The sequence below is a fragment of the Anabrus simplex genome, chromosome 3, assembly GCF_040414725.1.
Source record: "Anabrus simplex isolate iqAnaSimp1 chromosome 3, ASM4041472v1, whole genome shotgun sequence".
Classification (NCBI taxonomy): Eukaryota; Metazoa; Arthropoda; class Insecta; order Orthoptera; family Tettigoniidae; genus Anabrus; species Anabrus simplex.
The window spans coordinates 9,995,749-10,012,686 of NC_090267.1; the positions used below are offsets into that span (position 1 = coordinate 9,995,749).

The 16,938-nt window shown below is 43.2% G+C and overlaps 1 protein-coding gene across 9 annotated transcripts in view; it reads left to right on the top strand.

Moving 5' to 3' along the window:
• Positions 1-16,938, top strand: part of LOC136866606 (oocyte zinc finger protein XlCOF6-like) — a 214,414-nt gene that overhangs the window by 74,224 nt on the left and 123,252 nt on the right. The window contains exon 5 of one of the 9 annotated variants that reach the window (XM_068226561.1): positions 2,914-3,354. The exons of 7 other annotated variants lie outside the window; for them this stretch is intronic. In XM_068226561.1, the coding sequence (XP_068082662.1) occupies positions 2,914-2,923 (10 nt within the window). In that variant the 3' untranslated portion in view covers positions 2,924-3,354. Of the gene's footprint in view, positions 1-2,913; positions 3,355-16,938 lie in introns of those variants that run through there. One more of the 9 variants, XM_068226560.1, reaches the window with a different exon arrangement.

Genomic DNA, 16,938 nt, shown 5'->3' on the forward strand with positions numbered 1-16,938 from the left:
AGAGCCGGACATCTGGTTTTAATCACTTCAAGACATCAACTACCTGCGCACTTCCCATTATTCTTATTATGTAGAATGGTTCTCTGCATGATAAATCCGCATAAAATCTCCTCATTCATCTCCAGCTCTCTCGCTCAGAGTGAGAACGAACTCCACTTACGGGCGCTTGTACTCCCTGTTTTCCCAATTGCGCGCAATGAGAGGAGAGGCGCGCGACTCTACGGGGGGCGGCTCGCATCCCGGAACCGTCAAGACTATCTTCATTTGGCGGCTATTTAACGCAGAACCGCGCGGAAAACGGCAGCTTCTCTGTACAGGATGTCTCTACATACATATGACGAGGTCGTGAACGGTCACAGTACGGCAACTGAAATTCGCGAGAAAGTCAATAATATGCGAGCTGCTCCAATCCCTGCCTCAACAGTGCAACGCGGTCTTCGTGAACGAGGTTTAAAGGGGTGCATAGCGGCCAAGAAACCTTTGTTACGGACACAAAATCAGGTGAAAAGAATGCAAAGGAAGCAGCAACATAAAAACTGGAGCGTGCAGCAATGGTCCAAGATGTTATTCACGGATGAATCAAAGTTTGAAGTATTTGGGAGCCATCGTCGAATGTTTGTTCGTCGACTTCGTGGAGAACGTATGAAGAGACAGTGTGTGACACCTACGGTGAAGTATGGATATCACAGGATACTGATCAACAATGTAGTTCCATCTGGCTAGGGGCTTATCGGTCGTGGGTTTGTTCTGCAGCAGGACAATGACCCTAAACATTCTGCTAAATTGTGTACAGGGTATGTAAATAGAAAAGAGAAATGTGGGAAACTGAAAAATATGACTTAGCCAAGTCAGTCACCTGACTTAAATACCATTGAACTGTTATGGGATCAACTTGACAGGAGGGTCCTAAAACTGAGTTCAACTAATGATGAAGAGCTATGGAATAATTTACAGAGCTGTTGGACTGCAGTATCTACACAAACACGACAAAATCTTATTTCCAGAATGCCAAGAGTTAGTGCGGCTGTTCGGAGGGCAAAGGGTGGATACTTTGAAGAGGCTGAAATATAAACCATATTGTATTCTACGTAATGATAGAGAGAGAAGATATATATTTTGTTGGTCTATTTAGTTTTTACGATGTGTTTGTACATTGAAATAAAGTATCTCGTTTTCTGCATAGGTGATCGAAAACTTTTGACCGGTAGTGTAAGTGTGGTATCTGTGAATCCCCAGACAGCATGCGAGTTGTTCTGCCATTTTCCCTGGCTTCGTATCTTTCTCATACATCTTGCCACGCCCAAACTACCTCGCTTTGCCGTTCTTCGAGCTCCCAGAATCTTTCGCCCGTTTCCAGCTTTGACACCCGGAAATCATGATACTTCAAGGTGGTCAAATACGTCAGACACGTGTCGCATGGAAAGGAACACATGCGGAACAAAATTACGGCATCTCGGCGTTTCCGGAGACCTTCAAATGTAGTTAGTAGTACGTGAAATATTAACATTATTGTTACATAATTTACTTACTTTTAACTGTGCATTGCTTAAGTCCATGGTTTCTGCCGTTCCTCTTTCATCTAACAACGAAATATTTCGCGTTACCCTTACGCTGTTTAGAGCCTTTATTATTTTTTTATCATTTTCGCAAACCGTGCCTCAGCTTCATGCATAAGTTTCATGCTGCTGTCGCCGCACCGTCCTGTGTTATTTATCACAGCCGCCACTAGAGGTGCATCATCCCCGATACTCACCAATCATCTGGTAGAATTGGCTCTCTACATTGGTAGAATGCTAGAGGGTACTTAACTGGCTGCTGGCAGCACTGATATAACTGTGTAGGTGTTACGATCACTTCGATCGCGTTTCTTGCATAATGAGTGTATAAGAGAAGTTTTCAAGTCATCAGGTATCGTGCCGAACTTGCGGTAGTCGACTAGGATCCGGTTAAAATCTCGATGTTTTCATCTCCACCAGCTTTCACAGCTCTCACAATGATGCAATCCTTTCAGGGCGCTTTGTACTTCTTGAGGGTGGTAATGACCTGCTACATAATTGGTGGTTCATATGGTACGTGGATCTCTGATGAATCTTTTGTTGGTTGCCTTTCCCCAGACTTCGCAGTTGAGCGATCGGTTCCCGTCTTCGAGCTTCTACCACAAGATTGGGGTTTTTACAGTGTTTTTCTACTGTTATTATTCATGGTATGTCTATTCATGGTTTAGCAGCTGTTGTTTTCACAACTGGGTAGCACTGAGGGACTTTCGTTTGAATCACGGCCATTCCAGAATTCTTGATTCATGTTTGTTCATGGACACTGCTTCCCCATTAAATGTTTCATAACCTGACAAAAGTCACTTAGTTAATCTAATTTCTCGAACTGCTTAATCGAAATTTTGCGTCTTATCGTTCTTAACTGTCCAAACGTTTGTGATGATTTTTGGATTGAATAATGTGCTTATGGCGTTCCTTATCTCCGACTGTCTGTGCACAATGACTTGTGGCTCCCCAGAATTTGAAGGCTTGAATACACCATCAAAGGTTATGGGAGATATGATGCTCTGTACTGACATCTGCACCCTTGTTCTCTGTTGTAATTGAACTTGAACATTTATTTACAAGCATTTGTAATTTTCACAGATTGTATTTATGTGTGCAGTGATAGTTTTTCCATTTGGTTTTGTTATTATCTACTCTCACTGTGCAGATATACCATAGCCTTGTTTAGTATGCAAGATTATGCTTTTTTCATGTCCATTATGTAATGTTGTTTGGATCAGTTATGTTGTTAAAAAATAAGAACCATTTTGGTAGCTATGTATGTTGCGTTTGCTTGTGGATTCTAGATTTTGTTTTGTTCTGTTACTCGTAAACGGTAATATCATACTTGTGTTTTCTGTGTTCTTGTGCGGAGAATGTTGTAGTATTCTTCAGAAATCCAATGGATACATGTGATAATAACAGCAAGATATTGGAAACAGGAAGTGATCTCATTTGCAATATGCCACCTCATAATGTAAGCCACCAACAAGTGTTGTCTCACTCTGGAAAAAGGGCAATCCATCCTTTAGAATGCAGTAATATGGTTTTTCTTAAATCTTCAGTCGAGAGACAGGTATCAACCTGCAGGGAAAGGCCCCAACGTCGTACTGCAAGTGGTAAAGCTACACTGTCCATGTCTCTTCATTCAGAAGTGCAAAGTCACTTAGATGTTTGGAAACACCAATGTAGTACATGTGGTAAAAGTTTCAAAAAGAATTTTCTCCTTGATCAACACATTCGCTCTCACACGGGGGAACGTCCATACTTATGTGAGGAGTGTGGTAGGAAATTTTCATATAAATCTGGCCTAAAAAGACATCTGCTTAGTCATAATGATAAACGTCCGACTGATAAACGTCCATTCAAATGTACTGAATGTGGTAGAAGCTTCCTTCAGAGAAGTCATCTTATTGAACACAAATTTCTTCACACTGGGGAACGCCCGTTCCAATGTACGAATGTGGTGCTTCCTTTTCTCAGACGTCTAGCCTTCAAAAACACCGTTTCACACATACAGGGGAGTACCCTCATAGCTGTAGTGAATGTGGTAAAGGTTTTATTGATACCGGCAATCTCAGAAGGCACATGGTTACCCACACCAAAGTACGAATGCACTCGTGTAAGGAATGTGGCAAGGTGTTTTATCTGAAAGATCGTCTTAAATTGCACGTTCTTTTTTCATTCCTGTCATCTGAAAGCTACTCCTGCAGAACGCCCGTATGGGTGTGATGTATGTGGCAAGAGGTACAGCGATAAGAAGTGTCTTCGCAGTCACCTGCGAACGCACACTGGATTACGTCCGCATTGCTGTTTTATTTGTGGTAAATGCTTTAGTGTAAAGGGCACCCTTACTAGTCATATGGCCATTCATAGCGGTGAACGCCCTTACTGTTGTAGTGAATGTGGTGGAACATTTTCTCGGAAATCTTATCTACAGCAACACCACTTGCGGATACACGCCAGGGAACGTCCACATTAATGTGAAAAAAGTGGCGTGATTACAATAATGGTGACTCCCTCCTCACTCACACCAGCAATGCCGGAATTTCGTTATCGGGTAATATTTAATTTGTTTTCTACATTGGTTCGTTGTAAAAAATACCCTTGTTAGCTGTGTAATTAAACTGTCCACATTGTTGGTTTGTAATGTCTGAGCACCTTTCATTTATGGATGGGCTAAGTACTTCAGGCTTGAAAATAGTCGTGTGTTTTTAATTTCATTGCTCCACTGAGATATTTTTAAAATGGTATATTTTCTCCTGATCATTATGGAATGTTTAATTTGTTTATTGTTACCTTCCTGCTATTTTGTCCTTGATAGTTGAACACATGGACGTATATGATCATGCTATGAATTGTCCTGAACATCATATAAGTAATTAGGTTTGTCTACATAGGTGATAATATTTTCTAGAATAAATTGCTGGTGGATCATTATGCAAAGACATCCGGACACACATTATTACTAATATTTGCACCGCATTAACTAGCTAATGTTAATCAGTCAGCTAAACATTAAAGGGCATTCATTAACCCAATCATATGCCAGGTAATTAGGAAACATGAAACCACCACAGAGAAGCAAATATTTAGAGACTTATGCACACGCGTGTGCTGACAACACTCCTATAATAATAATAATAATAATAATAATAATAATAATAATAATAATAATAATAAAAATAAAGCCGGGAGGTACACCTCAACCCCTTGCACTTAAATTAAGCACCTTCAAGAATGCTATCTATCACATAAAAATTCAAACAACTAGTACAAGAAGATGGACGTTGATCAATGGATGTCACTACTAAAGTGGTAGGGTAATGTGTTATTTTAAGGTTTCATAAACTGACTGAATTTCTTTTTTTTGTGTGTGTATGATAGATTGCAACAACTATTTCAAGAAGTTTTCTACTTTTCTCCAAAGATGTCTATTAAAGTACTGAGGTCAGGCACTCTGGTGCAAGGTGGATCAACTAGAAATTTTGGGTTTATAGGTTTTCTGAGCTGAATTAACTTTCTTTCTTTTTGATACTTCAAGGTTTGCAACACTTCTTACTTATCCTGCCAGCTCTGGAGTCTGACAAATTAGAAGCTGGCAGTACTGAGGTTGCTGTCTGTCAAAAAGCACGTGGCTGTCAAAAAGCACGTGGCTTTGTTTACCTCGCGCTAGTTAGGTTAAGTTGGTACCACTGAGGTTTAGGCCCATCAAGATGGCAGCAGTGAGGTTAGCGATGCGTTGTTGTCGATGACAGCTGTCAAAAAGCACGTGGCTTTGTTTACAAATTCAAATTTCCCGCCAGAATTCAAATTTCCCGCGGGAGGAGGAGGAGGCCGCCGAACTCTCCCATTATACTACTATCTGTGTCGGTGCGACGTATAGCCCCTAGCAAAAAAAATGTTCGATATTGAATCTTCACAATGTAAAACACTGAATATTAAAACTGACTGTTCACTAAAGAATAGGTCTACTGATTAGACCGAATGCACTGCATATACTGGAATATATTGCCTTTTTGCCTCTCACCTATATAGTGGAAAGCCTGATTTTCTGGAGGGGGAGTCAGTCCACGCCCCCTTCACAAACATCGGTCCGCTTGCAGATATATTTATACGTCGAATTTAATATCAAATTAAAGCCTGTACATCCCTCTTTCCACTGATCAATTTCCGTTTCGAGTCCTTCGCGGGTTCGCCTGTAATCATCAAAGCGTAAGTATCAATTCTCAGTAGGTGGAGCCTGACTCAAGGGTTTTTCAGTTTTCCTGGTCCTGTCAGAGTTGTGCATCTGGTTTTACTCACTTAAAACCAACTGCGCACTTCCCATTCTTATTATGTAGAATGGTTCTCTGCATGATAAATCCGCATTAAATCTCCTCATTCATCGAAGCTATAACTCGAAATTATCTATCAAGTATTTCCGAGTTATTAATATTAATACCCTCGAAACAGTTGACAGCTACGCATTGGTGCCACTAGATATGTAGGTGAATACATGGTGTGATATCGTCTCGTATGTTGAGACGACTTCTTTGAGGCTGTTTCGTGACCTCACTTCTCAGTCATGTGACATCTTGCTAGCTCCAGCTCTCTCGCTCAGAGAGAACAAACTCCACTTACAGGCGATTGTACTCCCTGTTTTCCCAATTGCGCGCAACGAGAGGTGGGGCGCGTGACTCTACGGGGGGCGGCTCGAGTCCCGGAACCATCAAGAATATCCTCGTTTGCGGGCTATTTAACGTAGAACTGCGCGGGAAACGGCATATTCTCTATACAGGATGTCTCTATATACTTATGACGATGTCTTGAACGGTCACAGTATGGAATCTTAAAATTATTAGGTAACCTATTTGTGATATGGAGGCCTTCGTCCCAGACCATAGGAGAACCTTTCTGTGTAAATACTTAGATTTGTACAACCTTCCCCTCTGAAAAGGGTTTGCGTTTTTCTGTGGCCTAGTGGCCATTACCTAGCCCCTGTCTCCAAAACACACACTCATACTCAATGCCGCCCGCCTCATCACAACCTGAAATATAAAAAAATAGTACTTTTAATCTCCGTCGCCGAGTGAATTACTGTTTCAGTGCTCCCTCAGCCATCGGCAGCCGTGAATTGACATCGGGGGAGAGCCCACTCCACTTTGGTCCAGTCTCCTTTTGAGCGGCGCGCTGCAGATCTATCCTTTCCGGCAATGGCTGAAGTGCGGTAACCCAACCGCCAACCCATCTTGGCACGACCATCACCATGACTACCCCTCTCATGGTAGCGGAAGAGGCGTATCTGAGAGTACTTGGGGTTCCGGGGGATCCCACCCGGGTATCAGCGGCACGGCCGATCTTGCCGTCAAACTTCAACTAGGCATCACGGACTTTGGAAACTTCTGGAAGACTTCAAGTCTGCTTTTAAAACTAATTTGTCTAAAATAAACTTTCAGCAAGAAATTTTCCATGTGTGACATCCCAACAATTTTTTGCAAATGTCTACAGTGTCACCCAGGGAAGGATTTTGGGCGGGAGGTCTGTACCGGCAGCGCGGGAAATTTGATTTCGGCGCACGAAATTTCAATTTGTAAACAAAGCCTCGTGTTCTTGTTTGTAAACAAAGCCACGTGACTTTTTGACCGCTGTCAAGCTGCACCTGTCATCTTTAAACAACAGACGATCGCTAACCTCAGTGCTGCCATCTTTACGGCACGAAACGTCATAGCTTAGCCACGTGCTCTTGTTTGTAAAGAAAGCCACGTGCTTTTTAACAGCTGACAGCTGCCATCTTTAAACAGCAGACGATCGCTAACATCAGTGCTGCCGTCTTTACGGCACTAAATCTCATGGCTGTTACCTTAACCACGTAATCTTGTTTGTAAACAAAGCTACATGCTTTTTTGACGTCTGTCAGCGGCCATCTTTAAACAAGAGTGCATCTTGACGGGGCTATATCCTCATGGGTGCTACCTTCTGCACGTGGATGCGCGAAATTTTAAAAACTCGACGTGCTCTTCAAAGCTACGTGCTTTTTGGACAGCTGACAGCGGCCATTATTTTACAAGAGAGCATTGTGCTGGCATCTTGACGGGGGTAAAACTTCATAGCTGCTACATTAGGCATGTAGTAGCGGATAATTTAAAAAATTATGGTGACAGCTGATTGTGCTGGCATTATAACAGGGCCAAAACGTTATAGCTGCATGTAGTAGCAGGACAATTCTCCGTGCTTTTTTCTGACAGCGGTCATCTTTTAAACATAGCGGACTTTGTGCTGGCAGGGGCTAAAACTTTATGCGTGCTACCGGTAGTGGGCAATGCTGAAATTCTGCCCTTAGGTCGAGGGAAGAATCGAACTCGGAGTCCTTGGACGAAAAGTGCGCAAGCTATACGTCGGGAGAGGCAAGCAAAAAACTAAACCTCTACAGCCGTGGTCTACGATGCAGCTGCTGTTATTCTAGGCTAGTTGTATCTTCGAACTCGAGGTGTCTGGACGAGAAGCAAACAAGTAGACATGCTTCAACTTGAAATATTCCTTGCTTCTTGAGCGGCTAAACTTTCGCTATACTTACAGCAAGGCAGGACTTTGCTAGGAAATTGAACTTGGAGTAAGAAGCACAGTCTCTCTTGCCAAGTTTAAGCCGTTGCTTAGGTTCGATTTCTAAGTCGATCTCGAACCAGCCTTACCCCTAAGATGTAATGCTAGGAATTAAACCCGCGACCTCCGGCATGTGACTAATGGAGATCAGATAAGTTAGATAAAAGTAAGGAGCAATGCCAGGAACACAGCTCATGGCCCTAGTGTCGCGGCTTCCAAGTAACGAGCCCCCCCCTTCGACCTCCCTCTTACAGCAGGCAGGGGATACCGTGCGTGATATTCTATCGCCCCTACCTACAGGAGATGTGTCTAGCTCATGGCCCTGGTGTCGCGGCTTCCAAGTTAAGAGCCCCCTGCGACCTCCCTCTTACAGCAGGCAGGGGATACCGTGGGTGATATTCTTCGCCCCTACCTACAGGAGATGTGTCTAGCTCATGGCCCTGGTGTCGCGGCTTCCAAGTTACGAGCCCCCCTTCGACCTCCCTCTTACAGCAGGCAGGGGATACCGTGGGTGATATTCTATCGCCCCTACCTACAGGAGATGTGTCTAGCTCATGGCCCTAGTGTCGCCGCTTCCAAGTAACGAGCCCCCCCCTGCGACCTCCCTCTTACAGCAGGCAGGGGATACCGTGGGTGATATTCTTCGCCCCTACCTACAGGAGATGTGTCTAGCTCATGGCCCTGGTGTCGCCGCGTCCAAGTAACGAGACCCCACTTCGACCTCCCTCTTACAGCAGGCAGGTGATACCGTGGGTGATATTCTTCGCCCCTACCTACAGGAGATGTGTCTAGCTCATGGCCCTAGTGTCGCGGCTTCCACTTTACGAGCCCTCCCCCTTCGACCTCCCTCTTACAGCAGGCAGGGGATACCGTGGGTGATATTCTTCGCCCCTACCTGCAGGAGATGTGTCCAGCTCATGGCCCTGGTGTCGCCGCTTCCAAGTAACGAGCCCCCCCTTCGACCTCCCTCTTACAGCAGGCAGGGGATACCGTGGGTGATATTCTTCGCCCCTACCTACAGGAGATGTGTCTAGCTCATGGCCCTAGTGTCTCCGCTTCCAAGTTACGAGCCCCCCTGCGACCTCCGTCTTACAGCAGGCAGGGGATACCGTGGGTGATATTCTTCGCCCCTACCTACAGGAGATGTGTCCAGCTGATGGTCCGTGTGTCGCGGCTTCGCCGTTACGAGCCCCCCTTCGACCTCCGTCTTACAGCAGGCAGGGGATACCGTGGGTGATATTCTATCGCCCTACAACAGGAGATGTGTCTAGCTCATGGCCCTAGTGTCGCCGCTTCCAAGTAACGAGCCCCCCCTGCGACCTCCCTCTTACAGCAGGCAGGGGATACCGTGGGTGATATTCTTCGCCCCTACCTACAGGGATGTGTCTAGCTGATGGCCCTGGTGTCGCCGCTTCCAAGTTACGAGCCCCCCCTGCGACCTCCGTCTTACAGCAGGCAGGGGATACCGTTGGTGATATTCTTCGCCCCTACCTACAGAAGATGTGTCTAGCTCATGGCCCTGGTGTCGCGGCTTCCAAGTTAAGAGCCCCCCCCTTCGACCTCCCTCTTACAGCAGGCAGGGGATACCGTGGGTGATATTCTATCGCCCCTACCTACAGGAGATGTGTCTAGCTCATGGCCCTGGTGTCGCGGCTTCCATGTTAAGAGCCCGCCATTCGACCTCCCTCTTACAGCAGGCAGGGGACACCGTGGGTGATGTTCTTCGCCCCTACCTACAGGAGATGTGTCTAGCTCATGGTCCTAGTGTCGCCGCTTCCAAGTTAAGAGCCCCCTGCGTCGTCCCTCTTACAGCAGGCAGGGGATACCGTGGATGTTATTCTTCCGCCTCTACGCACAGGGGATGTTCTTGTAATCTCTTACCTAGTTCTTGTACAACTACAAAAAGTCATAGAACGTTGTTGTTTGATGTATTATAACAGGCCTATTCGCTGAGAGACTAAGTAAGAAGCTATTATAAAACAGAATATTTTTTTTAATTGAGCCAAGACAAGCTGCTGGACTCGTAAGTGCCCTCGCCAGTGCACATTCGCTTATCTCCGGTTATGGAATGTAACGATCAGCACCTTTCGCCCGGTAGAGGACAAAGTACTTCGCAACTGTATCATAAGAAAATACGCACATGTTGTATTCCGACAGTAGCTCAATCAGTTGTAACAAGTTCAACCTAATAATACGTTAGCCTCGAACACAAACGTCGTTGCCAACTCACACTCACGAGTTCAGAGCCCTAGAGGCTACTACTAAGAGCCTAGCTCAGGGGCCGAAGGTCGCTAACTCACGCTCCCAAGTTAACAGCAGGGGATACCGTAGATGTTATTCTAACGACAACACGTTTGTTTCTACACATTTTTAATGTAAGGAAACCTGCTATTGATTATTGTTTTAACCGTGGTCGCCAACTCACACACTCAAGTTCAGAAGAGTCCAGCGCGGCTCGTAGGGGAAGGGCATTGGCCCACTAAGTAACTACTGCCCAGTTCAGAAAATCCCCGAGGACTCCTCTTACGTTAGGCAGGGGATAATGTCGACCGCCTCTACGAGCCCCGTGGGAGCATCTGGGCCCTTGGCCTACTAAGTGACTACTGCGCACCCTGAAGGCCTGCGCATAAGTATCTTTATCCATCATAGAAGTAGTTTTTCGACTAGACATAGTACCGACCGCTTCTTTGAGGTAGCAGTGTTAGATGAGGACACTTTTCTCTTAAGAGCAAGAGATGACCAACGAAGTCGGTGAGTAAAACTTTTGTTACGACTGTACTGCTGACCTACACACTTTCTGCACCCTGCCTAGCAACAAGACAGAGCACACGAAGTACTCTTTCTGTGTGAGACGCATAGCAGTCGCAGTGGCAGTGTGCTGACCGTAGGAATTTGTATGTGCGTGTATATAAACGAACAACCAATTTACTGAATTCTCTCACTTTGATGGAAGCTCACCATCGTAATTGATATCAGCTATCTGCAAAAAATAAGGAAGTTTAATTCGTTGAATATTATTATTCCTTCGATTTTTGTATATTTACGATTTCTTTTTCTTTGTTTTTTTAGAAAATCATCGTCTGCCGTCTACATTATACCAGGCAGATCTGCTAAAGAAAGAAAGGAAGTTTAATACGCCTCTTTAATAATGCCGAGGCTAGCTGTTGAGGATTTAACTTGCCTTTGAGCTAGTGTTTGATGTAAAACTGTTGCTTATACGGTCGGTTAGTGCTTGCATTTTCGCTCAGTAAGGAAAGCAACTTAATTTTGTACGGTTGAGGATTTGACTAACCTTCGAGCTAAATTAATGCTTATAGGGTTGCATGTATTTTAGCTTGGTAAGGAAAGCTATCGTACTTTGTATGCTTCTTTAGTGATGCCAGGGCTAGCTGTTGTGGACCTGACTAACCTTCGAGCTGACTGCCTTCGTGTAATGCATGCGGGTACAAACTTCAAGTTCAGTACGGTTCTTTAGTGATGCCAGGGCTAGCTGTTGAGTATCTGACTAACCTTCGAGCTGACTGCCTTCGTGTAATGCATGCGGGTACAAACTTCAATTTCAGTACGGTTCTTTAGTGATGCCTAGCTAGGTGTTGAGGGTCCGACTAACCTTCGAGCTGAACTAATGCTTATGGGGTTGCATGTATTTTAGCTCGGTGAAGAAAGCTACTATGCCTCTTCAGTGTTGCCTAGCTAGCTGTTGAGGGTCCGACTAACCTTCGAGCTGAACTAATGCTTATGGGGTTGCATGTATTTTAGCTCGGTGAAGAAAGCTACTATGCCTCTTCAGTGTTGCCTAGCTAGCTGTTGAAGATCCGACTAACCCTCAGCTTAGTAAAGAAAACTAGCCTCCCATAAGTCCAACGGGGCTCTGGTGAAGTGCTCAAAGGCATATGTGGCGGAGAAGGAGACCTTTGGAACGGCAAATCTGGCAGACGAGGCAACCCTTTTCCCTTGGGGTTGAAGAAATGGGGGAAACCACTGCCTTGCGGTGAAGAGGGAGACAACCCCTACAGAAAACGGCAGGCTTGGAGGCTCGGGTGCTGTGGGCGGATAACTCGCACATCTCAAATCCAATTATTAAAGAAACTGACGTGAAACAAAACCGGATGGACACCTCGATGACGAACTTTGGCCCAAAACGGAAAATGAGAATTGGTTCTTGGAATGTTAGAACTTTGACAGAAGAAGGTTAACTAAAGCAGGTTGAGAAAGAGATGAAAAATTAAGGCTTGGAAATTCTTGGTTTACGTGAAGTGAGGTGGTGCGATTTTGGAGAGATCATGACGCAAAATGGGAAAACATTTATTTATTCTGGACAGTCTGGGGAGAAAGCTGAACGGAGAAATGGAGTGGGTATGTTGCTAAATAGGACATCCAAGAACAGTTTAATTGAAAGGGGTCTCTTCTCACACAGAATGTTGACAGCTAGATTTCAAGGTAAAATTCGAAATGTAACAATAGTAGTTTGTTAACTCAAGTAAGTCAAAGAAAACTACCTTACTTTGTACCCCTAGGCTATCTGAAGCTGCAGACGTACATTAATTTTTTCTCTAGGTACAACAAGATTTATCGTCGTCATTCATATTTACTGTTTTCTTTATCCGAAACGCAGTTTGCTGTCTTCGCAAGGCATATCTTCATTGAACGTGCACATCTTAAGGTATGTTTCGATCTTTTTATCGATCTCATATGTATGACATTTTTTTAAAATTTAAAAAAATAGTATTTCGCTTTTTTGTAGAAAAATCGAACGGATTAACCAGGAGGCTTAGCAGTCTTCTACTAAATCAGCAATTTAAAGTGATTTCACTAAAAACAAAATTTGGTTAAAGAATTTTGTGCGTCTGTAACGACTTCCAACTATTTCTACTCAGTGTGCTAACCGATTTAGAATTAGAAGAACAAAATCAACGTTCTATTTGAAAATCTTGTATCATTAGTTTTGTTGGTCTGTAATTATGACAACGAATTGGGAAACTATACATACATGTTTTTCATCGTGTATACTAAGCGGTATTATATGAAATTCTTTGAATGTTTCAGATCCAAATTCTTTCTTCTTACTGTTGCTATAATGTTTTCGAAGAAAAAGTTACTTCTTTGCTGCCTATACATACGGCGCTTAAACTAAATGCCAGCCTTGCTTGTTCTTTTATCCTTTTTAAAGAAAATCAGGAAATTCATGGAACATTTTACATTTCTTCTAAAATAACGAAATTCTTATATTAAGACGATATTTCGGAATGGTTTCGCAAACACATCGTCGATCAATTGCTAGCTAAATTTCAAAAGTTTGAAGAAGGGGCGAGTAATAAGGCACTTGAAAGTATTTCGCATTTTCAAATGAATGTGTGCAAATTTGACCCCTTCAATTCAGGAAAGCGACACATTAAACTTCCTCCAGCGATTATGAATAAGAGAGCAGTGATCAATATTAAGAATAACGATGACTATTGCTTTCTACGGTGTATCGCAATAGTGTTAAAACCAGCTACAACAAATAAACCTTCGAGAACTTTTCAATATAAGGATATGTTTATTCAGTTGCAGCAGTATTTAATTTTTGAAGGTGTTTCTTTTCCTATGGCTTTAGCAAACATTTCGTCGTTTAAAAACCGAATTTTTTCTTTTCTGTATACGGTGTCGACGGAGACCGTATTGTAGGGCCACTTTACACTGCTTCTTCTCGGTAACAACACCATATTCATCTCTTACATGTTTGCAATGAAAACACAATCCACTACTGCCTCATAACCAATCTTTCGCGTTTGTTAAACTCTCAACTTTCATCACACAAACAAAAGAAGTTAATATGCGAGAGATGAATGCAGTACTTTACAACAGAAATCTTGTTAGATACACACTTAGTTGATTGTGCAACACATCCAGCCGCAAAACTTGTTCTGCCAACCACGGAAAATGCAGAAATGAAGTTTGAGAATTATTATCGACAGGAACCTGTTCCCTTTACTGTTTATGCAGATTTTGAATGTTTTACTGCACCTTCTCATCGTTGCGAACCAGACACGAGCAAACCCTACACGGATTACGTGGAAAAGCACTCTCAGTTTTCAGTAGCTTACAAAGTCGTTTGTTCCTACGATGCATCTCTATCTTTTTTAAGATGTATGGCGGCGAAAACTGTACGGCATGGCTGTTAAAAGAATTACAAGAGATAGCACGACGCGTTCATACGCTTATTTCGCAAGGAGTGCCCATTCAAATTACATTGGATGAGATGATTTTGAGTGGTGAAACTGATGAATGACACATCTGTAAACAGCCGATTATTTTCCCACAGATTAAGGTTATAGATCACTGTTACTTTACTGGGAAATATCGCGGACCTGCACACGATTCGTGCAATCTTTCATATCGTGTACATAAATTTATTCCATGCTTTTTCCATAACTTGTCAGGCTACGAAAGTCACTTCATCGTTCGTGAATTTGCACAATTAAATTGTACAAAGTTCACTGTGATTGCGTAAAATTATGAACGCTTTATTTCATTCAGTTATCGTGTAGCCGATATTAGCATTCGATTTCTAGATTCCTATAAATTTATGAACTTTTCACTTGATACACTTGAAAATGGGCTTTCCAGCGACGACTTGAAATACATTCTAGAGTATTTTCTAGATACTGAACAACTTTGTATAAGGAAAGGTATTCTGCGCTATGACTATATTCTGAGCTTTCAAACATTAGAAGAAACAAAATTACCTCCTCAGTCTGCATTTACAAGTGTGTTAAGTGAATGTAGCATACCGTCACTCAGCTCATCGTCATACGATAAGCATACGGTATCAATTTCTCATGAACACAATTTACATGCCTGCCAGGTGTGGTCAACGTTTCATCTACAGAACTTAGATGAACATGCAGACTTGTATTTGAAGATAGATACACTTTTACACTGTGATGTTGCTTTTACTACACAACACCCGGTCTGTCATGGGATGCGATGCTCAAGTGTACCGGTGTTCAACTTGATCTTCTAACGGATGTCGACATGCCTTTGTTTCTTGAATGCGGCATTCGCGCCGGACTAGTTTCGCTGGTCAACAGGCATGCGATCGCGAATAATCCCTACGTCGACAACTATAATTCAGATAAAGAAGATTCTTATCTGATTTATTTCGATGTCAATAATCAGTATGGGTGGGCTTGTCACATCCATTACCATGTAAAAATTTTGTATGGCTAACAGAAACTGAAATTCAACATTTTGATGTTTATAAGGCTGCTAAAGTTCCTCATCGCGGGTACATGTTGGAAGCTTCTCTTGCCTACCCTTCTCATCTTCACAATTCACATTCCGACCTTCCTTTTTGTGTTGATAAAATGATTCCACCTAATGATACATCGAAGCATAGTAAACTGCTAGCCACTCTTTTTCCAAAAAAGCGCTATGTTTTCCACATACAATGTCTTGTTCAATGTCTCGAATACGGCTTACAGTTAGTGTATTCACCGTATCGTTGAGTTTAAGCAGGAAGCACGGCTTAAACCGCACTAGGATTTGAAGACTGAACATCGTCAACGTGCCACAACATTTGAGAGTAGGTTTTTCAAACTGATGGATAACTCGATCTATGGCAAAAGCATGAGAAATGTACGCAAACATCGCGACTTTAATCAATGGGATGGGCGGTATGGGGCACGCAAGTACAGCTCAAAACCAAATTTCAAAGCCTATCATGTTATTTATTGATCGTGACCTTATTTCTGTTGAAATGAAAAAACAGAGATCGTCTATGCCAAGCCAATTTATCTAGGAATGCCTATACTTGATTTTTCAAAATTAAAAATATATGATTTTCATTATGGATTTGCAAAGCAACAGTTTTCTGATCTTATACTTTTGTATTTGGATACAGATAGTTTCATTTATCGTATTCGGAAGACGGACGTCTGCGGTGTGATGAAACCATTCTCAATACTTTGACACTTCATCGTTTTCACCTAGTAATCCATTTAATAGGTTCATGGCGTGGGTTACTGTAGACACGTCCCAGTTCGTGAACCATGGGCAACGGCTGAATGGCCTAGTAAGTGGTCCTGAGAGTCGGGATACCAGTTGCTATGGAATGGGAGTGGGCATCTCGGACATATTCTGAGACATGGCCCGCCTTGTGCTCAGGTGGCTAGGACTATACAATCCACCGGTGGTCCATAACCCGTTAGAGGAGAGATCCTCACTTGGACCATGTGCAAGTAGGGTAGCATCCTGCTTCATGAATTTACCGAGCTCAGAACATTTTAAGCAAGCCTCGGACCTATGGGAGAAACGGAGTCCCACTCCCATTTGACAGGCGACGGACTCGTTGGAAACAACTTGGCGGACGAAATGGAATTCGATGGGGAGCTATCAATATTAATAAGGTTTATGGAAGGAAGAAAGTAGAACTGGCTGAGTCAGCAAAGAGGATGTACCTGGATGTGCTAGGAGTAAGTGATATTCGGTTAAGGGGAGATAACGAGGAAGAGATAGGAGATTATAAAATGCACCAGACGGGTGTTCAAAAAGGGAAGTGCAGAGTATGGGGTCGGGCTTTTTATGAGGAATACCATTGCACGCAACATAGTTTCTGTTAGGCACGTAAATGAGCGAATGATGTGGGTACATTTGGCAGTTGGAGGAATTAGGACGAGAATTGTCTCAGTGTATTCACCATGTGAGGGTGCAGATGAGGATGAAGTTGACAAGTTTTATGAAGCATTGAGTGACATCGTGGTCAGGGTCAACAGCAAGGATAGAATAGTGCTAATGGGCGATTTCAATGCGAGAGTTGGAAACAGGACTGAAGGAT